The sequence below is a fragment of the Equus quagga genome, chromosome 5 (genome assembly GCF_021613505.1).
Source record: "Equus quagga isolate Etosha38 chromosome 5, UCLA_HA_Equagga_1.0, whole genome shotgun sequence".
In the NCBI taxonomy this organism is placed as follows: domain Eukaryota; kingdom Metazoa; phylum Chordata; class Mammalia; order Perissodactyla; family Equidae; genus Equus; species Equus quagga.
This window is the reverse complement of record NC_060271.1, coordinates 37,239,890-37,261,830: the sequence shown is the minus strand read 5'-3', so window position 1 is coordinate 37,261,830 and position 21,941 is coordinate 37,239,890. Positions and strand designations below refer to the sequence as shown.

General features: G+C 59.4%; 3 protein-coding genes across 4 annotated transcripts in view; all 3 read left to right on the top strand.

The window, feature by feature from the left end:
- The window catches only part of PLEKHM2 (pleckstrin homology and RUN domain containing M2), a 37,326-nt gene extending 36,047 nt beyond the window's left edge, over positions 1 to 1,279 (top strand). The window contains exon 20 of the mRNA XM_046660535.1: positions 234 to 1,279. Within this exon, the coding sequence (XP_046516491.1) occupies positions 234 to 371 (138 nt within the window). The 3' untranslated portion in view covers positions 372 to 1,279. The remainder of the gene's footprint in view (positions 1 to 233) is intronic.
- Positions 1,280 to 1,403: 124 nt separating this feature from the next.
- Positions 1,404 to 7,590, top strand: SLC25A34 (solute carrier family 25 member 34). 2 transcript variants are annotated; one of them, XM_046660537.1, is made up of 5 exons: positions 1,404 to 3,375; positions 4,065 to 4,130; positions 4,232 to 4,384; positions 4,750 to 4,884; positions 6,056 to 7,590. In XM_046660537.1, exons 1-5 carry the CDS (start codon positions 2,998 to 3,000, stop codon positions 6,236 to 6,238), a joined length of 915 nt encoding a protein of 304 aa, XP_046516493.1. In that variant the 5' UTR covers positions 1,404 to 2,997; the 3' UTR covers positions 6,239 to 7,590. The 2 variants fall into 2 exon arrangements, with proteins under 2 accessions (XP_046516493.1, XP_046516494.1); XM_046660538.1 differs by lacking the exon at positions 6,056 to 7,590 and adding an exon at positions 5,061 to 5,411.
- A 782-nt stretch (positions 7,591 to 8,372) lies between these two features.
- Positions 8,373 to 12,711, top strand: TMEM82 (transmembrane protein 82). Its single transcript, XM_046662697.1, has 6 exons — positions 8,373 to 8,814; positions 8,964 to 9,036; positions 9,234 to 9,408; positions 10,066 to 10,483; positions 11,716 to 11,903; positions 12,252 to 12,711. Exons 1-6 carry the CDS (start codon positions 8,715 to 8,717, stop codon positions 12,339 to 12,341), a joined length of 1,044 nt encoding a protein of 347 aa, XP_046518653.1. The 5' UTR covers positions 8,373 to 8,714; the 3' UTR covers positions 12,342 to 12,711.
- Positions 12,712 to 21,941: the final 9,230 nt, after the last annotated feature.

Genomic DNA, 21,941 nt, shown 5'->3' with positions numbered 1-21,941 from the left:
CGGCAGACTCTGAGGTGCAGAGCCAGTTAGATCGCAGGGCCCTCCGCTTGGGGCCACCTGAGAACTAGGCCTTCCCAGAGGGAGGAAGCTCCGGAGGCGTCACCACCGTCAGCTCGAGCCCCTCCTTGAAGAGCAGGAGAGTTTCGCAACTTGGACGGAGTTCCAGGGTGAGGCTGCATCTGGGGCCGAGGGGCTCCATGGCCCTCACTGATGCCCTCCACACCCCACCACAGGTGGACCTCCCCCACAAGGCCATCCCGGAAGCCTCCAACAAGAAGAAGTTTGAGGACGCCCTGAGCCTCATCCACAGCGCCTGGCAGCGGAGTGACAGCCTCTGCCGCGGCAGAGCCTCCCGCGATCCCTGGTGCTGAGGCAGAGCTGCCTGGCATCCCAGTGGGGCAGGACAGGGGGCACACCGAGCAGCACATACTGTCATGGCTGTGTCAGCGTGCTGGTGGGGGCCAAGCTTCCATCCGAGTGTTCTGCAGCCCACTCCCATCCTGGGTGGCAGAACCACCAAGTGGGGCTTGAGGCAGAGTCGGCCCCCTCCCAGGGGTCCAGAACAGGTGTTCAACCCCCCTGGGTATCCTGCCCGCAGATAGGCACTGGAGAGTGCTGGGGGCAGAGGGTCCAGGCCCTGTGGGCTCTGCAGACAAACGGCCTCCTTCCTGGGGCCACCGCCTCAGTCCACACCATCACTCCGGGATGGTGATGGAATAACATTGACTCTGAGGGAAGTGGAAGGACTGGGAGGGCAGGAACTTCTTCCTCTCCTGGGTCAGGGCCCAGGCTGAGGCTCGGGCTGCCCTGGGGCCCCTGAGTGCCTGGCCAACATTGTTCATTTTTGAACATCCGCCTGGCTGTGCAAGGAGCTGGAACACTAAGATCCCAGTGCATGTTTTCTCCTAACGCCATCCCCAGGCACACTGCTGCTGCCTTCCAGGGCCCAGGGCCATGGACTAGGGGCCGGGCTGGCCCTCGCTGGCTACCAGGAGGCCCTGCATGTCCACGGCCCCCTGCTCTTGCCTCTCCCCAAACCCGGCAGTACCCATAGGACCCAGGAATCAGGCCATCTCCTTCTGCAGGGAGCAAAGGGGAGGGAGGCGAGCTTGGAGAGGAGCAGAGCACCAGCCTGGTGTCCATGTTGGCGCCTCCTGGCTGTCCCCTGCTTGGCTGAGCCGGGCCTTTTCCGAGAGCTTTGTCAGGAGCCCTCTGGGGGAAGGGGTCAGGTGGTCTGGGTTTTGTTTTTTAAAATAAAATAGACATGTTATATTGCCAAGACTTGTCACTGGCCTTTGCCTAGGGTGGAGGTGGGGATCTCCAGCCCCTCCTCTCAGGCCCCTTTCTTCTTCATCCCACAAATATTCTCCATCAGCTGCTCCATGTGACACTGGAGGGATCCCCACTGCCCCCATGGCACACACCCTCTGGAGGAGCTCAGGCTCTGGGCGTTTCTTGGCCTGACCTTTGCCTCCCTCCTGTTTCCTGCAGTGGCCAGGGGAGGGGCAGTCATCAGCTCCAGTCCTTGGGCATGTCTGCACTGGCAGGGCAGGGCATTCCTTCCTCCCCAGCCTCCCTAGCCTCCCCAGCTCTGGGGGCGAGTGCTGGCCACTTGAGATAAACCCAGAGAATCCAAGCTGTCCCCAAGGCCTCTTCTTGAGCTGCACCCAGGGGCTAGCCAGAGGGTGCCAAGCCTGCCAGGCCAGGGGGAGCTCTGAGGCCCTCAAGCCACTCAGCACTGCAACCCCCAGGGCCTCACACTTGGGAAGAAAGATTGGACACTGGAAGAGATGGGTGTGGAGGTGACAGAGTGGGGTCCCAGGCAAGGCAGCTCTGCCTCTGGTTTTGATTGGGACTTGGTGACATAGGGTGGCCCTGGCAAGAGAGAGCTGTCTTAGGGCAGAGGCCAAGGTGGGCAGGGTGGTGCTGGCCCCCCAGCTGAGCAGCCTGGTGCCCAATAGCAGTGCCCAGGGGTGGGAGGTCTCTTCTCACCAGGCACAAAGGGCCATTTCCATGCCAGGACCTCTCCTTCAGAGAGCCGCAGCCCCAGAGAGGCAGGACGGGGGGACAAGTCCTTACCGGGTGAGCAACCAAAGCCCCAGGTCACTCCTTCAGGCACAATGACCCTTCCTTCTCCATCTCCTACCCACCCACGGGCCCCCAGGCACGGGGGAGGCAGGCCACCTTTTATTGGGTGAAGCTCTGTGCTGGGCACGCTCTTCACACATCCCTAATGCTTCAAAGGACCTCTGATGTAGATATGGATGTCTCTGTTTTACAAATGGAGAGACTGAAGCTCAGAGAGAGGAAGAGACTTGTCCGGGGTCACACATAATAGCAGAACCTTGGCTTCAAGATCAGTTCCACAGGGCTCTGGAGCCCTTCTCTACCTCTACTCTCACTGGCAGTGGGACCACAGACTGGGAGCCAGATTGGAAGACTGAGGCCAGGAAAGGGGAAGTCAGACAGTGAGGGGTGGGAGGGGGGCAGTCGCCCCTTGCCCAGGGCTCTGAGCTGCAGCAGGACTAGCTGAGCCAGAGGCGGGACAGGGGCTGTCTTTGCTTCAGAGCCAGAGGGAGGACAGGAGGACAAGACGGACAGGAAGAGGTGTCTTGGCTGATTGTCACCTCCCCACCCCCAATCTCCCTCCAGTCCCCGGTGACCTTTCCCCCAGATCCCAGGGTCCAGGCCCGCCCTTGCCGGGAGGTGTGAAAAACAAAAGCAGCTGGGATTGGTCAGAGCTGGGGCAGGGGCGTGTCCCAGGCTCTGACTGCCCCAGAGGCTGAGCAGAGCAGGTGGACTCCTGAGATAGACAAGGGCCAGCCTGGCAGCTACCAGCCTGTCCAATCCGGAATTCTGTCCTCCAGACATGGCCCCAGGCCCCCTCGATCGTCGGCCCTGTGGCCCTGCGGGGGTGCAGACAGCCTAAATACCACCACCCCAAAGCTCGTGCCCATGCCCCTGACTGGGGCATAGCTGGCCCCTGGCACAGAAGCCATGGAGACGGTGGCCCCAGCTGTGGACCTAGTGCTGGGCGCTTCTGCCTGTTGCCTGGCCTGTGTCTTCACCAACCCCCTGGAGGTGGTGAAGACACGGCTGCAGCTGCAAGGGGAGCTGCAGGCCCGGGGCACCTACCCACGGCCTTATCGGGGCTTTGTGGCCTCCGTAGTTGCTGTGGCCCGTGCAGATGGGCTCTGCGGCCTGCAGAAGGGACTGGCTGCTGGCCTTCTCTACCAGGGCCTCATGAATGGCGTCCGCTTCTACTTCTACAGCCTGGCGTGCCAGGCTGGCCTCACCCAGCAGCCAGGTGGCACCGTGGTCGCAGGTGCTGTAGCTGGGGCACTAGGAGCCTTCGTGGGGAGCCCTGCTTACCTGGTGAGTGCCTCGCCTCCCTCCTCCACCACCCTGTGATCCAACTCCCTCCAGCCTCCGCCGCGGCACCGCGGCTTCCCAGCCTGGCCATGGTGGACTGGTGGACTGGGAGGGGTAGGGCAGACTGGGTGGGGCTGTTCCCTGGAACATCCGGGCCCAGGCCTGGAATCTGGCCCTTGGCCCAGGGCACCAGAGCCTTGCCCTGATCCTCGTTCCTCTGGGGTCCCCACCCCACTGGTCCTGAGCCAGGGGAGGGGGCAGAGGGTGGCAGGAGGTGTGTTGGCTCAAACCCAGCACGGTCGCTTGTCTTCCTGTGTGGCCTTTGCAAGCTAAGAGTAAAAGCTTCTATTGAGTGAGAGTCCCCACACATCCTAGGTGAGGGAACCCCCTATCCTAGGCTGGAAGCTGCACAGTCATCATCTCAGCCCTCAGAAGAGCTTTCCAAGGTGAGCAGACAGGCCTAGAAAAGGTTAAGTATCTTGCCCCAGGTCCCACGGAGATGCAGACCCTGGCCAGCTCCGGACCCTCACCCCCAGCCCTATTCCACACACCTGCTAAGCTGCATGTGTGGGGTCCCGGAGGTGTGGGGGTCGGGGCACAGGGAGGGACGCCCTCAGGGAGGGAGACACACAGCTCATCTAGGTTCTCTCAAGGCTGAGTCCCCAGGCCCTCTGTCATCTCTGCTCTCACAGGTCAAAACGCAGCTGCAGGCCCAGACAGTGGCCGCAATGGCCGTGGGGCACCAGCACCATCACCAGGTGGGGACTGTCACTACCCAGCGCTCCCTGGGCTGGGTGGGCTGGATGGGCTCCTGGGCTGGTCAGGGGCTGCCCAGTGACCCTATGCCCTCTCCCTGCAGAGTGTCCTGGGCGCCTTGGAGACCATCTGGAGGCAGCAGGGCCTGGCAGGGCTGTGGCGGGGCGTGGGTGGAGCCGTGCCCCGAGTCACAGTTGGTTCGGCTGCCCAACTGGCCACTTTTGCCTCAGCCAAGGCATGGGTGCAAGAGCAACAGGTGAGGGGCTGGGGACACTTGCACCCACCCACAGACACACAGGAGTGAGGAAGGCCACCTGCCTCCTTTCTCCCTCTCTGTCTGGCCCACATCACTCCCCGACATCTCCAGCTATACCTCCACACGAGGAAGCCCAGGGGCTGGTGACAGATGTGGCCCCATAAGAAAGCTGGACGGGCCTGGCTTGGGCCCAGCAGGAATGAGGGGCAGCAGTGAACCCTGAAGCTGTGACGGAGCTCGGGGTGGTGGGGTGGGGAATGGCTCGAGGGGCCATTCCCCTCCCCCCCAGCTTTTCCAGCCCCCAGGTGCTGGGAGGGTAGGTTGAGGGCAGCTGCAGGGGTTGGCAGCCTGTACCATCCCCACAGTGGCTCCCGGAGGACAGCTGGCTGGTGGCCCTGGCCGGAGGCATGATCAGCAGCATCGCCGTGGTTGCAGTCATGACCCCCTTCGACGTGGTCAGCACGCGGCTGTACAATCAGCCCGTGGACAGAGCTGGCAGGGTGAGCTGGGGACGGAGTGGGGAGCATGTGAGGAGCTGGAGAGCACCCCCCAACACACATACACACAGCCAGAGACACACAGACATGTGACATACATGTAAACATGTTAATACAGCTTGTGTGCCCAGCACCCATGTCCCAGGCACGTGCTAAGTACTTTCACATCCGGATTTTAGTCCATCTTCACAACCACCTTCATTTTCCTGATGAGGAAACTGAGGCTCAGAGAGATCAAGTGACTTGCCTGAGCTCACGCAGCTGGTAAATGGAGGAGCCTGAACTGGAATCCAGGACCGACCCCATGGCCTCACAGACACACATAGGCCATCAGAGAGGCTGGGGCAGCTTGTGCTCAACACAAAGGTGCCCACCACTGGGTGAGTTGGGATGCAGTCCACCTGTGTGCCGCTAGCCAAGGTGAGCTCCTTGGCATGGGACTGTGGCTGCCTGGAGGAAGAGACCCCTTTTATTTTTTATTTTATTTATTTTATTTTTTTATTTTTTGAGGAAGATTAGCCCTGAACTAACATCTGCTGCCAATCCTCCTCTTTTTCCTTAGGAAGACTGGCCCTGAGCTAACATCTGTGCCCATCTTCCTCTACTTTATATGTGGGACGCCTACCACAGCATGGCTTGACAGGCAGTGCCTTGTGTGAACCTGGGATCTGAACTGGCGAACCCTGGGCCGCCGAAGTGGAACGTGCAAACTTAACCGCTGCGCCACTGGGCCGGCCCCTATTTTTTATTTTTTTATTTTATTTTTTAAGATTGGCACCTGAGCTAACAACTGTTGCCAATCTTCTTTTTTTTTTTTTCTGCTTTTTCTCCCCCAATCCCCCTAGTTCATAGTTGTATATTTTAGTTGTGGGTCCTTCTAGTTGTGGCATGTGGGGTGCCACCTCAGCATGGCCTGATGAGCGGTGCCATGTCTGCACTCAGGATCCAAACCAGTGAAACCCTGGGCCGCCGAAGCGGATCGCGAGAACCTAACCCAAGAGACCCCTTTTAAAACTTCGCAGCCTAAAGGGCCACCTTTTTGTAATTTGCCCAGCTTGGGGGGAGTGCCTTTTCTGATGTGCCAGCAGAAGCCCTATCCACACAGACATACCCATTTGTGCCAGCCAGGGCTCCATGGCCCCTGTAGTGACGTCTGCCCTGTGTCTGTCCCCAGGGCCAGCTGTATGGGGGCCTCACCGACTGCATGGTGAAGATCTGGCAGCAGGAGGGCCCCTTGGCGCTCTACAAGGGTCTTGGCCCCGCCTACCTGCGCCTGGGCCCCCACACCATCCTCAGCATGCTCTTCTGGGATGAGCTCCGGAAACTGGCCAGGTGGTGCCAGCACCAGGGCACCTAGATGGGGTCCCTCGCCCCCACATCCTGACACAGCCCAGCACTTGGCAGGAAGCGATGGCCCACTCCAGCTGGGAATGGCTGTCCCAGAGCCCTGCCACAGGTCTGGGGAGAATATGGACTGCTGCAGTCAACCCAGCCCTGTGGCCCACCCAGAGCCAGAGCATCTGCCCCAAATTACCACCCACTCTGTTCTCCAGAAAGTTCTCATCCCTCTCTGTACTGGGTTACCTTATCCCAGAGCCCTTACTCATTGTTATAATAACTGCTCCGGGGCATGAGCATCTCCACAAGCTGGGTCACTTACGTGCATCCACTCGCTTAGTCCTCGATCAACAGTCTGAGACAGTAAAATCCTTCTACTGATGAGGAACCTCAGGCTCAGAGAGGTGAAGTGCTTTGACCAAAGCCACACAGCTCTGAAGTGGCAGAGCCTGGACTGGAACTCAGCTCTGCCCACCCCAGACCTGTGCCCTTGGCAAGGACCAGGCCCATGAGGGCTGGCATGCCCCTGGGGGATCCCTGTACACATGGGGATGCCCTGGGCTGCACCGTGAGGCCGTGCTGTCATCATCTGTGTTAGTCTGCTGGGGCCACCATCACGGAGTACTTCAGCCTGGGTGGCTTAAATGACAGAAAGGTACTGTCTCACAGTTCTGGAGGCTGCAGGTCCGAGATCGGGGTGTGTGCAGGGCTGGTATCCTCTGGACCTCTCTCCTTGGCCTGTGGATGGCTGTCTCCTCCCCGTGTCTTCACATGGTCTTCCTTCTGTGCGTGGCTGTGTCCTCATCTCCTCTTCTCATAAGGCCACCAGTCATGTTGGATCAGGGCCACCCTAATGGCCTCCTGTTACCTTACTCACCTCTTTAAAGGTTCTTTCTCCAGTCACCCTCTCAGGTACTGGGGTCAGGACTGCAATCTGTGAACTGGGGGAGACACATTCAGCCCATAGCGTCAGCTAAGGGTTTTTACTGAAGGCCTCGTAGGTGCCCAGCACTGTGGGCTTTTGCACAGATCCTCATGACACTTCTGGAATAGAGCTCCTGCCATGCCCCTTGTCCAGATGAGGAGGTGAGGCCCAGAGCAGGGAAATGACTTGCCCAAGGGGAGTGGCAGAGCCAGGTGTCCTCATCCTGGGCCCTTTCCCCGAGCTGCAGCCATGCTCCCCCATGGGTGTGTTCCGAAGGCCCGCATGGACTGTTGTGCTACAGAGGTGGACACCCAGTCCCTGGAGGGGCAGGCCTGGCCGGGTCAAGCTGCCTGAACCACCTTCTCTGCACACCCTGCGTCTGCGAAGAGCGTCTCCCAGGGCAGCCCTACCACACTCCAAGCAAATAAAGTTTTCTATTTTGTTTACTTCAACAACTCTCCCCTGCTGCAGCCTCAGGCTCCCCACTCCTGAGCCCCACCCTCGGCTCTCTCCTCGGAAAGGAGGATCCACAAGAATTGGGGCAGGCGAGCCCCACCCCGACCTGCCCAGGTGAAGCCTGCCACCTAGTGGACACAGGGAGAGTGGTCAGGGCAGGCTGCCCACAGCTGAGGACCCAGAGCTGGATCCCAACCTCAGGCTGTGGGGGAGAGACCCCCATCCAGACCTCGGGCTGAGGATGCAGAGCCTGACCTCAGGCCGTGGGGGATAGACCCCCTTCCAGACCTCAGGCTGAGAGCAGAGCCTGACCTCAGGCCGTGGGGGTGAGACCCCCTTCCAGACCTCAGGCTGAGAGCAGAGCCTGACCTCAGGCCGTGGGGGAGAGACCCCCTTCCAGATCTTGGGCTGGGAATGCAGAACCTACCCTTCAGGATGAGAGGGCAGAGCCAGGACCTAAGGCTGGGGGACACAGATGACAGGCCTGGGGCTTCAGGAAGGCACCACGTGGCAAGCCCTAGGGGAGGGTGAGAAAAGTGAGCTCCATTGGGGCTCGCCTGATGGCCTAGTTGTTAAGTTCATGCACTCTGCTTTCGTGGTCAGGGATTCACGGGTTCGGATCCTGGGCACAGACCTAGCACCACTCATCAAGCCACACTGTGGCAGCATCCCACATAAAATAGAGGAAGATTGGCAAAGATGTTAGCTCAGCGACAATCTTTGTCCAGCAAAAAGAGGAAGATTGGGAATAGATGTTAGCTCAGGGCCAATCTTCCTCAACAACAAAAAAAAGAAAGAAAAAGAAAAGTAGACTCCAGACTTGAGCAGGGCCAGAGACTAGAGACCAGCCTCAGAGATGCCCCTTCATCCCATGCTGCCCAAACAAGAAACACCTGGGCAACCGGCAATGGCTGGCTCCCAGTGCCCCTTAACCCTGCAGCCGGAAGGTTTAAGGCCCTGGGCTCTCCTCCCCTCTCCACGCCTCCCTCCCCTGGGCTTTTGACCCCTCCCGGCCCCTCCCCTTGCCTCCACTGACACCTTTGCCCCGGTGACGGTGACGTTGGTCCCGCCGGTACAGACCTGGCCCACAGACCTGGCCGGAGGCTGGGACTGGATGCCGGCGGCCATGTTCTCCCTGCCGTCCCTCTCCTCCTGGCTCCCCGGCCTCCCCTCCCTGGAGTGGGGCTCCAGCCTCCTCGACTCCCTCCTGCAAGGTGAGCGCAGACACCGACTCCCGCTCCGCCCCGCCTCCTGGCCGCTATGGGCAGTGCAGGGTGGCCCCCACCCATGTGGGCCTCCTGCTGCCTTGGCTGCTCGGTCCTCTAAGCCTACCAAGCACCCCTGCCCTCCCTCCCGCCCCCAGGCCTCATCGGGGCCTGCGGAGTCTCAGTCCTCAACAGCCTCCTGAAGGTCTACTTCTTCGTGGGCTGCGCCAAGTGAGTGCCCCCTCCCCGGCCCACCCCCGGCCCCTTGCCAGGCCCCTGGCCCCGCACTGGGACTCTGACCTCTGGGGTGAGGCTGGGAGTAAGAGACCACCCCTTCCCACAGCGAGTGTGTCTGGGGCACCCAGACCCCCTCCAGGGCAGGGGCTGGAGAGTCTGCCCCTCTGCCCACACCCACTCTGCCCCCACAGCAACCCGGAGCGGCAGCCCGAAAAGGAGCGGCTGCGGGCCCAGTGGGCCTCGCTGGAGACCCTGCACCTGGCAGGGCTGGCCCTGGTCCTGACCATCGTGGGCACCCGGGTGGCTGCCCTGGTGGTGCTTGAGTTCTCCCTCCGGGCTGTCTCCACGCTGCTCTCCCTGGACAAGGTGAGACCGCAGGGAGGTGGAGGGTGGTGAGGGCCGGGTGCTGGGCCCACTCGGAGCATCCCCCGTCTCCTCACCGCCCGCCCCCCTGTAAGATTGAGACTAGAGAGTGCACATTGCCGCCTTGGGGCGTGACTGCCAAAGCAGAGCTCCCCCAGAGTGGACGCAGCCCCAGTCTAAGAAGACAGTAGTGCAGCTCCTGGAGTCGAGAACCTCCCACGGGCGGGCACCGGGCTGGGTACCCAAAGGGCATTGTCCCACTCATCCTCACAACCACAGGGGCAGAGGTTTGCTGCAATCCCCATCTCACAGGTGGGGAAACTAAGGCTCGGAGTGGGTAAGTGGCTGGTCTGTAGTCAACGACAAGCAAGGAGTAGAGTCAGGCTCTGACCCCAGGTCTGCCAAGCTCTGAGCCACCACCCTTCAGCAGGCAGATGGGTCCCAAGTAATAAGCATGATTGAAATGAAGTTGAAAGAAATGACCCTTAGGGCTTGACCGGAAGGCAGTATTCCCTCTTTGGGGACAATCCTCAAGGTTCCTTCAGGCTCCAGCCTCCTACTGAGTGGAGCATCTGTACCTTGACAGCCCTCTTGGTCCCCCATGGTGAGGGGAGGTCAGAGCCCCCATCGAGACCCCTCTTCTGCCACCTCCCCTCCCAGGGCTCCCAGGTCCCTGAGAGGCTGCAGCTGTACCTGCTGTGTCAGTACTCGCTGGGCTGCGGCCTGACCTGCGGCCTGAGCTTCCTGCAGGAGGGCGCCCCTCACCGCACTCTGAACCTGCTGCTGGGCCTCGGGCTGGCCGCCCTGCTCTGCACGGGCGCCCGGCGCCTCCACAGCCACACCTGCCGCCTCTACGAGCTGCACAGCAGCCAGCACTACTGTGGGGTCTGCCTGGGACTGCTGGCCGGTGCTCACGGCCTCCCCCGGCTGCTGGGCCGAGCCCTGGCCATGGCCTTTGTTGTGGGCAATCTGGCGGCCGTGGCCCTCATCAACAGGGACTTCCTGACCACCTCGGAGGCCGTGCGCTTCTGGACACCACTCACCATCTGCTACACCCTGCTGGTCATCTACATGCAGGGTAAGGGCCACGGGCAGGGGCCCAGGCAGCAGTTCATTCACTCCGCATTCACATCCCACTGTCTGACCCGGGCCCAGCATCGTGCTCCGCCCTGGGGAGGCTGACAACAGTCAGACAATCCCCCTGCCATCCTGGAGCACCGAGTCTGGTGGCACAGGCCATACAGTGGGGCAGCTCAGAGAAGGGTGCAGCGTGCAATGGGAATCCTGAGGAGATAATACTTGAATGGGACCTTGAAGGATAAGCAGGAGCTCCCTGAGAGTGGTGAGGGGGGAAAGGAAATCCTGGCAGAGGGAACCTCATATGCTGAAGCCCAGAGGTGAGAGAGAGCATGGCAGCATCAAACAACTGGAAAAAGTTGAGTGTGGTTGTCCCCCCCAGGGCCCTGGGAGAAGATGAGGCTGGCCAGGTTCATAGGAGCCTGATGGAGAGCCCTCGTCAGCCAGCCTGGGCAGTCTGATGGGAAGCCATGGCAGGGTTTTAAGCAGGGGAGAGTGACCTGGTCAGATCTGGGCTCTAGGAAGAGCCAATAGGCTGCAGGGTGGGGATGGGGTGGAAGTAGCAGGCTGAGAAAGGGCAGTCAGGCAGAGACGGCAGCAGGTGCAAAGGCCCTGAGGTGGGAATGAGCTTGTCTTGCTCAATGAACAGGAACACGGGGAACAGCTCAGGGTAGTGAGCCAGAGGGAACAAGTCAGAGGTGAGATGAGGTTGGAGAGCAGGCACTGGTGAGATCGGGCAGGACCTCATAGGAGTTGGGAGTTTATTCCAAGTGCAGTGGGAAGTCCTGGGAGGGTTTATAAGCAGAGGAATGATTTCATCTCATTGATATGTTTAGAGGGTCATTAGCTGCTGAGTAGACACTGAGTTGCAGAGTCAAGAACAAAAGCCAGGAGGCTGCTGCGAGAGATGAAGGTGGGGGGGGCAGTGCGAGTGGCGATGTGCTCAGGTGGGATGGGTGTGGATCTGTGAGGCAGAAAGAGTCGACAGGGCTTCCTCATGGATCAGATGTGGGAGCGCAGGGAAGAGAGGAGTCAGGACGCTGGCAGCTGGAGGCTGGGTGCTGGGCCCTGACTGCAGGACAGACCTCCGCAGCTGCTCAGAGGGTGGGGGTGGGCGCGGGGGCTGCAAGGGGAGGGGGAGACTCGCACTGAGGCAGGAGGGTGGGGAGCTGGACCTCAGGTTGGGGCCCAGGTGCACAGGCGGGCAGGTGTGACGGGTGCCCCGTCCCCCAGAGGAGCAGCGGCAGCGCCCCGGCCTGCAGGGCCAGGTCCAGACGGTGCTGGTGCGCATGGGTGGCCTCTTCGTGCTGCTGCTGACTGTGGGCCGCTGGCTGGACCTCCTGGGCATCCTCGTCTCCCTGCTGGGCGAGCTCTGGTGCCTGGTGGCCGTCCGCAACCTGCTTGACATTTGCCAGATACAGGTGGGCACCCTGAACCCGGCTGTCCCCAGACACTGAAGCCCTGCTCCAGATAGCCCTGGGAGCCTCGATGGGCCCAAGTTTCAGAAGAGCTGGGGAGACCTGTCTTGGGTGGGGGGCAGAAGGAGCTGGAATCCCCTCTCCGACCTGGTGTTAACCTTTGACCCCTCTGTAGCCAGGGTCACTAGGAGTGGGGAGTTGAGGGGCACCCCAACCCCATCCGCAGGCCACTCCATCCCATGCCCCAGCAGCCGTGAATGGGAGGAAGGTCCTGGATAAGGAGGCCTGAGAAGCCCCAGGGGATGGCGATTGGGTGGCGTCCTCCATCCTTCCCTCCCTGCCTCCCCTCAGGATTTTCCATCCCAGAGGCCTTCGGGGTCAGCTCCAAGCCAGCCCCAGCTCTCAGCACCTGCCCAGCCCCCGGGGACAGCCCCCTCCTGACCCACCTCAGCAAGGACCTGGAGTCTGTCTCAGGCCCACCAGGCTCACCTGTAGGCCTTGACCCCGGCACGCTGCCTGGAGGCCGAACGGCAGGGCTGGCCCTCACCCGGAGCTCAGGGTGGGCACTGGAGCCCCCCCAGAGGGAGGGCAGGGCTTAGGGCTGGGGTCCTCAGAGAGTGGGGGCACCTGGAGGCCACTGGGTGAACCCCTCTTTTTCTCAGGGTGGGTGATGGACTCAGCCCCTCAGACCTGCCTTCCCAGGGGGGTGGGGGATGGGGAGAACAGCATTCCCAGAAGGGCCCCCCTTTACCGGCCCCCCTTTACCGGCCTCCCTTGCCCTCTCCATGGACAATAAAGATGATTTTCTCAACCTGTGCTAAGAATCATGCACTCACAGAGAGGGAAAGAGCCTGTCAGAAGAACAGCTACCATGTGCTGAGCACTGTGCTGGGCTTTTTTTTTTTTTTTTCTGGTGAGGAAGATTGGCCCTGAGCTAACATCTGTGTCAATCTTCCTCTATTTTTTGTATGTGAGATGCCACCACAGCATGGCTTGATGAGCAGTATGTAGGTCTGTGCCTGGGATCCAAACCCATGAACCCCAGGCCACCTAAGCGGAGCATGCAAACTCAACCACTGTGCCACTGGGCTAGCCACTGTGCTGAGCATTTTTATTATCTCATTTTATTTTGACATCAGCCCCAAGAGGCAGGTACTGTTATCCCTTTTTACAGATTCAGAAACTAAAGCTCAGAGAGGTTAAGTGACTTGTTCAAGGGCACACAGCTAGTTAGTGGCAAAGTCAGGATGTGAATCTGGGTGGCCTGACCCCCAGAGCTCAAGTGCTTTGCATGTTCCCTGCTACCCTCTTCTCGTTGAAGAACTGGGGCCAAGGGAACCCACAGACGGGGGCATGAAAATGATAGCAGCTCCCTTCCCAGCAGGTCCTGGAATGTGGTTCTGGCCACCTGTTGAGCAGGGTGGCCTGAGGCTCTGTCACAGTCATGTTCTGGCCCAGGCACCCAGCCCACAGGGCAGTTTGGTTCCATGGGGATTGAGGGCCCCAACTCGGGACCCTTTCCCAGGAGGGGCCCCACGGGGCAAGGAGACTCCCAGGCAGGGGACTCCGACGGGGTAGTGAAGGTCCGGTTGTCTGGGAGAGGCGGGGGAGGCACCAGGGAGCAGGCAAGGCCTGGAGAAGGTTCTGGAAGGGTTCCAGGCTCTGATGGGTCCCCAATTCTCAGCAAAGGCCACCATGGTCACCCAAAGGCTACTGCTTCCGGGCAGGCAGGGGCTGGCCTCGGATGCTCCACTCCCCACCCCGGGGCACACCTGGGATACAGGCGCAGGCTGGCCCCAAGGCTGGGCGGGGCAGTGTCCACTCATTCCTCCAGGAATGGCCACCCAACAGACAACTCGAACCCAACCAACCTCTGATCCCCTGCTCCCGCCCTACCGCCACGAGGGGCCTCCTCCCAGCCCCGCGGCAGCTGAGGTGGGGGAAATGCCTGTGGATGCCCCTCCCCCAATACAGGACCCAGCCCCCCCTCTGCCTGGGAGTGTGTCCCGCTCCCTCTGGTCAGGAAACTTGCCCCAGTCCAGGAGGAAACGGCTCAGTCAGGCGGGCACGGGGCCAGCCCCTTGCCAGACCCAGACTGGGCACCTGGTTCCAACTCAGGCCTGATGTTTTTGCTGGAAGGTTCCCCGGCCTCCCAGCCCCTAGCACAGCCTGGGACCCAGTGGGGGCGGGGCTGGGAGGGGATTGGACTTGTCAGTCCTTTCCTTTTTATGGGCACAGGGACTGTTTTCCAGACAAAAATTGGGCCACGTGAGAGCTGGAATAAGATTCTTTTCTTATCTATTACATTTTTTGTGAAAAGTCTGACATAGGTATAAAAATTAGATCATTCTAAGTGAGGCATTCAGCAAATCTCCATGGCAAACAAAGAAAAATAGGCCCAAAGTCTGCAGGGCAGAGGAAGTCTGCCTTGTGTGGTCTGGAACCGGAGCACGAAGCTCCGGCTTGTTCTCACAGAGACCACAAGAGCCCGAATCCTGGGCCCCGAGCAGCATCCTTCTGAAGATGGGAGAGACCAGAGGCTCCTGTCTCTGCGAAGAGGGGACAGTGACCTCTGGGGCAGCTAGGTTTGGGGTGAGCCAGGCTCCTCCCTCCCGAGCTGCCCACTGTGGCTTTTCTGTCCCTCTGGACATTCTGAATGCCTTCCCCGAATCATTCATTCACAAGTAATTACTGAACATCTGCCTGGGGCCAGGCACTGGGGATGAGCAAGACGTGCAAGCAGCCATTGGTGCTGCAGAGAAAAATAAAACTGGGTGAGGGGCAGAGTGACGGGGGCTGGGGCCTCAGGAAGGTGTGTTTGTTATCTACAGCTGTGTAACAAATGACCCCAAAACTCAGCAGCTTAAAACAAAAGACATTTATTGTCTGTCCTTTTCTGCAGGTTGGCATCTGGGGGCCACCCAGCTGGCTGCCCTGGCTCGAGGTCTCTCACAGGCCACCGTGGAGGCGTGGGCTGAGGCTGCGGTCTCATCTTAAGGCTTGGCCAGGGGACAGTCCACTTCCAAGCTCACTCATGTGTCTGTTGGCAGGATTCAGTTTCCCGTGGGCCGTTGGACGGAGGGCCTCAGGTCCTCTCTGGCTGTTGGCCGGGGCCTCCCTCAGTCCTTGGCCTCTCCAGAGGGGCGCTCACAGCATGGCAGCTGGCCTCCCTCAGGGCAAGTGACAAGAGAGAGAAGACAGGACAGAAGTCACAGTCTTGTAACCCGATGTTAAAAGCAACATCCCACTGTTTTTGCTGCATTTTATTGGTTAGAAGCAAGTCTCTGGGTCTAACCCACCCCAGAGAGGAAGGGATGACACAAGGGCATGGCAAAAAGCAGGGATCCCTGGAGGCCACTTGAGAAGCTGCCTTCCAGAGGGGGCTTCTTTGAGTCCATCCTTCTGAATGGACTGAGGAGCAAGCCAAGCAAAAAGCTGAGGGGAGAACATCCCGGGCTGAGAGGACAGCACGGGCAAAGGCCCTGAGGTGGGAAGAAGCAGGGGATACTTTAGGAACAAAAGGAAATTCAGCATGGCTGCAGCATCACAGAGAGGATGGAGAGGCAGGAATGCAGTCATGGAGGCGGCAGGGACTCAGGGTCACGGCGAGGGTTGGGATGTCATTTCCCTGTGTTGGGCAGCAAGCGGGCAGTCTGCACAAGGCGGTGACATGATCTGACTTACATTTCTAAAGGATTCCTCTCCTTGCTGTTTTTCGAATCAACAAGGTAGAAACAGGACACCAGTTTGAAAGCATCTGGAATACCCCAGTGAGACGATGGCGGCGTGGACAAGGTGTAAGGTGTGTGGAGGTGGAGGTGGCCAGAAGTGGCTGGATACTGGACGCATCTTGAAGCGTTGATAGGATTTCCTGATCAATTAGATGTGGGCTTGAGAGAAAGAGAGGCATCGGGGAGTTCTTAGAGTCGTTCAGGCCAAAACAACTGGGTGAACGAGACGGGGGCCTCCGGGCACGGAGCAGGGTTAGCTCACGTAGTGTGGTCTGCAGGGATGGAAGGTCCAGGTGCTGTGAGAGGTGGGCCGTGGTCTGGGGTCAGGGAGGCCTCGCTGAGAAAGAGCTGTGGAAACCAAATCCTGAAGGTCAAGGGGAAGTTCCCAGGCCAAGGGGTGGTGCTGGAGCCCAGGCAGGTGTTAAGGGTCCTGAGTGGCCAGGGGGACTGAGGAAGGGGCAGCATGGCTGGAGCAGAAGGGGCGAGGGGCACAGTGGTGGGAGATGCTGTCCCGGGGGTGAGCTGGGGCGGGATCACCCAGGGCCAAGGGAGGGGCTGGAATCTTCCTGGAGAGCAGCGGGGGCCACAAATGGCCTGTGCTCTGGTCTGCAATGTCCATGTGCTGCTTTAGCGCAATGGTCTGACCGGAGCAGAGAATAGACAGTGAGGAGTAAGAGCCGGGCCAGCCCAATTTTAAGGGTCTCCATATAAATTTATATGAAAGTGAATACTGATTGAGCACGAGAAAGGAAAGTACGACAACCTGTTGGAGCCCTGCAGATCTGGCTCCGTTCTCTGACATGTCTCTGGGCAGCTGGCCAGGAACACTTAATGGAAAACACTTCCTGAGTGTAACCTGGCTGCCCTTCCCTCCTGGAACACTTCATAACTCCCAGCAGCCCCCAGCCCTCTCGGGGCCCCGGCCTGAGTGTAAGTTTCCTTAACTTCCCAGTGAGCCCACCTCGAGCGGAGAGAGAAGTGGGGAGACGGCTAGGGGCCGTGGCAGGCTCCGGGCCACGTTACCTTTTAGTAAGAGGGTCTCAGGGACTGAGGGTGCAGAGATAGACACTGCCAGAGAGTGGTGAGACGTTGGGCAGATGCTGCTAGGAGGGGAGGCTCCCAGTGAGGATAGGGGCTCAAGGAGTGGGTGGGATCAGTGAGGGAATAAGGGTTCTGCCTTGACAAGCAGCCAAAGGCTTGGGGTAGACCCTCCAAAGTGAGTGACACCAGGATTTCCTCCTCTGCCCACAGAAGGGGCTCTGACCTTCAAGGCCTGGGTGAAGGAGGGGTCCTCCCGGCCCGCTGAGCCTCAGGCCTCCTCCAGGGCGCACCCCACGCTTCCCCCCGTCGCTCTGGAGCCTGTGCAGATTTGCTAAGCGGAGGGCCTGGCCGTGGGAACCAGCAGGTCCAGCCAGAGCCAGCTCAGGCCCCTGGACCAGGAGGGGATTAAGACCCAGACGTTGTCGTCACAGCCAGGTCTGGGAGGTTGGGCCCTGTCTGGCCCAAGTGGACACAGGCTTGGGGACTGAGAGCGGGGGACTCCTTGTGGCTATAACTGTGGCTCAGTTAGAGCTCCCTTGGTTTTTGAACATTTCCCCAAAACTTGGCCTGTTCAGTGAAGGGGCTTGGAGCTACACTACCTGCGTTTGAATCAGGCTTACTAATGGGTGTGACCTTGAGGAAGTTACTCTCTGTGCCTCCATTTCCGCATTTGTTGAGAGAACTGAACAAAATGATGGAGGCAGGGCACTTAGCCTAGAGCCTGACCGTGGCCACTAGTGCCCCCCATTCCCAGAAGGGACTGCAACTCAGTGTCAGCAACGCCCTTCTGATGTGAAGGGTCAATGACATGCTCGCATAAGGGACTGGGAAGGAGGCACTGGCTCAGGTGGCAGAAGCAGGAACAGAGCTCAGGGAAGGAAGGAGACGAAGAGGCACCCGGCCTCCTCCATCCTCAAGTCCAAGATGAGCACGTTTACATTTCGTTTGCAAAGAGCTGTTGATAGGACAGCTCCCTAGGGAGGAAGCATAACCCCGTGCTGCCCATTTTCTTGCCCTGTCTTCCCCCAGCCTTCAGGACCACCTCGTGAGGAGCTGACCCTTGTTTTCTCCTCAGCAGAAAACTCAAGGTCAGAGAGATGAAGTGACTTGCTCAAGGTCTCAGAGCTAATATGTGGGGGAACTAGGATCCAAATTCAAGTGGGTCTGACTCCAAACCCCAAACTCTTAACCGCTCACTACCCTTTACTAGTTCTCGCCTGATGTGCATATGTAGCTACTTAAGACTCCCTACTCGAACATTTTGTAGGAATTACTGAGACCTTCCTATATGCTAAGCCCTGTGCTGGGTGCTGGAGACACGGAGAGTAATAAGACACAGCCCTGCTCCCATTCTGGGGGGGGGGGGAAGCATATTGGTGCAACCCAGCAGCCTCGGGATGTATCCACGGGATGGACACTGCTCCTAAGCCTGTGTGGAGGAATCAGTGCGGGCTTCTCAAAAGTGGTGACAGGGCTGCAGAGTTTGCCAAGAAAAGGAGGTGATCCGAACCCATCTAGTCTTGCCAGTCCTCATCATGACTCTGCTTTAAGCAACAGAACTATAGCTTTAACTGGTTGAAGGAAAAGCAAGAGAAAAGAGAATGTACTGGCTCCAGAGGTCCAGAGGGAGGACTTCAGGCATGGCTGGATCCAGCAGCTTAAGTGATGAAATTAGTTCTCTCTCCTTCTCTATCATCTTTGCTCTGCTGTCTTCTGTGTTGGTCCAAGTGGTGACAAAAAGGGTGCCAAGCTTGCATCCTGCCAGCCTGGAAAAATACTGCCTCTTTCTAAATCATTCTAGTCAGACACTGAGAGTAGGGGTGAGGTTCCCCAAAGAAAAATTGGGTGCTGTTACCAGAATCTGGGAAAGTGATGCTAGCTGACAGGACCATGACGTCCCTTAGCTTCTCCACTGGAATCAAGACTCTTCCTTACCTTCAGCACTTTGTCCATCTCCCTATAATATCCTAACACCTCTGTCTTCTGTATGATGGGAAGAGTAAGGGAATTCACTTCTGAACACCTACTAAGCACCAGGCATATTTATCCACATTCATCCCATCAATCGTCAGAATGAAGCCACAGGGAGCTACTGCTACCCCCAGGTTACAAGAGGAAACTGAGGCTCAGAGAGAAATGACTTGCTCAGGGTAACAGGCTGGCAAGTGGCAGAACTGAACTCAGATACTGATGTAACTCCTATCTGTGTTGCCCCCCACTGGCCCCTGCTAGTGTGGGGCAGCTCCCACTTCTCTGCACCGCTGGCTGCACCGGCTGCCCAGCCCCTAGCACAGGGCCCTACACACAGCAGGTGCTCAGGAAATCAGTGTTGAACTGACCTGACTCCCAGCAGTGAGAGTGCGCCTCTCACTCCACCCCGGATGTGCCACTTCTGCAGCTGCGCATCCGGGCCCCCCAGGCTGGGGCTGCCGGTTCTGCTCTGACCTGGCCCAAGTGGAGCCTGTCAAGGAGAAGAGCAGCTGGACCGATGCTTCCCTCCCTTGGGGTCGCTGGCTCCCTGGGGACTGTGGCTCAGGGAGCCTCAGAGGAAAATCACAGGACCCAGGAGGGGAGGGCACCTCCGCACCACTCTCCCCAGGCTTGTCCCTGTTCTTGGATGGAGCTGCAGAGCAAACGGACCGACCGTGTGAGCAGAGAGCTCTGGAAACCAGGCGAAGGTGACTTGAGGACAGGCAGCCCCAGCCTTGGTGGGGCACCAATACAGGCCAGGCCCTGGTGTGCCCTTTCAGGGCCTGTCCCCTGCAGTTCTGCAGAGGCCTTCACGCCCCCATGTGAGGGCAACCAGTCGAGCTTCCCAATGTTACAGGTGAGGGAACTCAGCCCCGAGAGGGAAGGAACCAGTCCAGGGTCACGGCAGGCTCCAGAGAGCCAGGAGTCAGGCCTCCAAGCCCGTGTTTTCCCTACCATCTCCCTCCCCCGGAATGTCCTCCCTGTTCTTCTCATGGCTGGCTCCTCCTCATCTCGGCTTCAAAGTCACCCCCCAGAGGCCTGCCCCACCCTCCCTTGCACCCCTGATGCTGTCTCAGCCCCTGGTCTCGCCTTCAGAGCACACTGCATCACTGGTAATCATTACATCAATTTGCGTTGTGCGTCCTCTCCCCATCTCCCTGTAAGTCTCGTGAGGATAGGACTGATCGCACCGACTGGATCCCTGCAGGCTCCTTGACTCGCACCGAGCGCAGAGGAGGCGCCCAGCCAGCGCTCTTTGGATCAAGGGTTCCTCCGTGAGCAGCAGGTGCCACGCTCGCCAGCAGACTGGGCAGCAGCAAACATCCCCACGGCCCTGGATCTCGCCCCCTAAACCTCTCTCGTGCCCCTTCCCTGCCACCCAGGGTCTCAGCTGCCATGACCCTCAGAGGAGGCTGAGCCCCTGCTCAGTGGCTGGGGAGAAAGCTGGGTCCGGGGGCTGCAGGACAGGAGGAGGGGGCGGGCCTCTGAGCTGGCAGACAAAGGGCATGTGTTCTCATCCAGTGCACTTCCTGGGTTTCCATGGCAGGAAGCTTGGCACCTGCCAAGGTGACACCGACACCTGGGCTGGTGCGGGAGATACTTGGCCGGGACGCTCCTCTTTACCTGGGAGCAGTGGCAGAGGTGGGACTAGTGGCCAGGGGTGCTGCATGGCAGGTAAGTAGTGGCAGCTGGACCCCCGCACCTGGACCTTGCCCCTTCCCAAGACCGTCTTAGCCCAGAACAGATGTGGGGAGGCCTGGGTCCTAGATGGAGTCAGCGTGACCTTGGACAAGGCCCCAAATCAACCCTTCGGTGACTCATTGTCCCCCCTCAGGGGGACTTGGAGGATATCACTGGAGGTGAGGGAGGGCTGCTGCTGCTGCTGCTGCTGCTGCTTTTCTTTTGGTGAGGAAGATTGACCCTGAGCTCACATCTGTTGCCAATCTTCCTCTTTTTGCTTGAGGAAGACTGTCAAGCTGAGCTAACATCTGTGCCAATCTCACCTATTTTGTATATGGGACGCTGCCACAGCATGGCTTGACGAGCAGTGTGTAGGTCCATGCCCCGGATCCAAACCTGTGGACCCCGAGCCATTGAAGCAGAGCACACGAACTTAACCTGATGCCATGGGGCTGGCCCCAGCAGCTCCATTTTTCTCTGTCTTAAATAAGCTTCTGGGTCACAAAGCACTTGAAAAGGGGGTTCTACAGCCATAAGTGTCTGAAAACCCCTAGACCGCACCTTCCTCCTGAAGGTCCTTCCCATCTCTGGCGTTCTGGGGCTCCCTCCTTCCGCCGGGGAGGGGTGTAGGGAGCTTTGGCTCCAAGCAGTGCTGCAAAGTGGGAGGGGGCGTTGCCAAGCCTGGGAATGAGCCTGGCCAGGGACGGGGGCGGCCTTGGGGGCGAGTCTCCCTCTGCCGAATGGGGAGGGAATCCCCTCTCTCTGCATCCGTGAAGGGTGGCCATTGCGCCGGCCCCTGCGGCCAGCAGAGCCCTGTGTGTGCCCAGGGGCACCTGCTAGTCTGGGTTTGAATCCAGCTCTGCCACTTGCCCCTTGTGTGGCCTTGAGCCTTTCTGGGCCTCAGTTTCCTTGTCTGCGAAGCAGGAATAGTCAGCTCTCTGCCCAGGGCTCTCCTGGGCTTTAAATGGAAAGGTCTGGAAGCCAGGCACTGCACACAGGAAGCCCCTACAAACGGCAGCTACTGTTATCGCCATGTCATTGCAGGGTGGCTGTGAGGATGGAATGAAAAACTGGATGTCGGGGGGATGGGAGAGGTGAAAAAAAGGGCTGAGGGATTTAGGGAGGTGGGAGAAGGAGCATGGGGCAGGACCCCCATGAGCCGGAGCCCCTCAGGAGCAGCCCCAGAGCCATCCTGGCCAGGGCAACTGCAATTTCGGGGCCATGGAGGAGAAGCCGACCCTGCCTGGCCTCCCCCAGATAGCGCTGGGCCCCGCGCTCCCCTGGCCTCAGCGCCTGTGGCTTTAATCAAAAGAACAATCTGCCTCTGAATCAGACCCAGATTCCTTTCCCAGCAATGTTCCCGAGGACTCCAGGGACCCAGGCGGCCCATCCTGGCTCCACCTCCCCACCCAGGGCCCAGGCTCAGCCTCCCTCTCCCTCCTCCACGTTTAGGGGGCGAGGGGTAAGGGAGGGGGTGTCGGAGTGCAGGAAGTGGGAGAGGGTCAGTGACAGGGCCCAGGGTGGCAAACCAGGTGACCTGATTGCCAGCTGGGCCCTGCCCACCAGGCCTCCTAGAAGGGCTTGTCCCCCAGGACCCTGGGACCCACCTGCAGAGGGC

Coding starts and splice junctions, on each gene's coding strand:
- SLC25A34 (XM_046660537.1), top strand. CDS start 2,998: ATGGAGACGGTGGCCCCAGCTGTGGACCTAGTGCTGGGCGCTTCTGCC. Junction 4,385..4,749: donor CATGGGTGCAAGAGCAACAG/GTGAGGGGCTGG, acceptor CCATCCCCACAG/TGGCTCCCGGAGGACAGCTG. Junction 4,885..6,055: donor CCGTGGACAGAGCTGGCAGG/GTGAGCTGGGGA, acceptor GTCTGTCCCCAG/GGCCAGCTGTATGGGGGCCT.
- TMEM82 (XM_046662697.1), top strand. CDS start 8,715: ATGCCGGCGGCCATGTTCTCCCTGCCGTCCCTCTCCTCCTGGCTCCCC. Junction 8,815..8,963: donor CCTCGACTCCCTCCTGCAAG/GTGAGCGCAGAC, acceptor TCCCGCCCCCAG/GCCTCATCGGGGCCTGCGGA. Junction 10,484..11,715: donor GCTGGTCATCTACATGCAGG/GTAAGGGCCACG, acceptor CCCGTCCCCCAG/AGGAGCAGCGGCAGCGCCCC.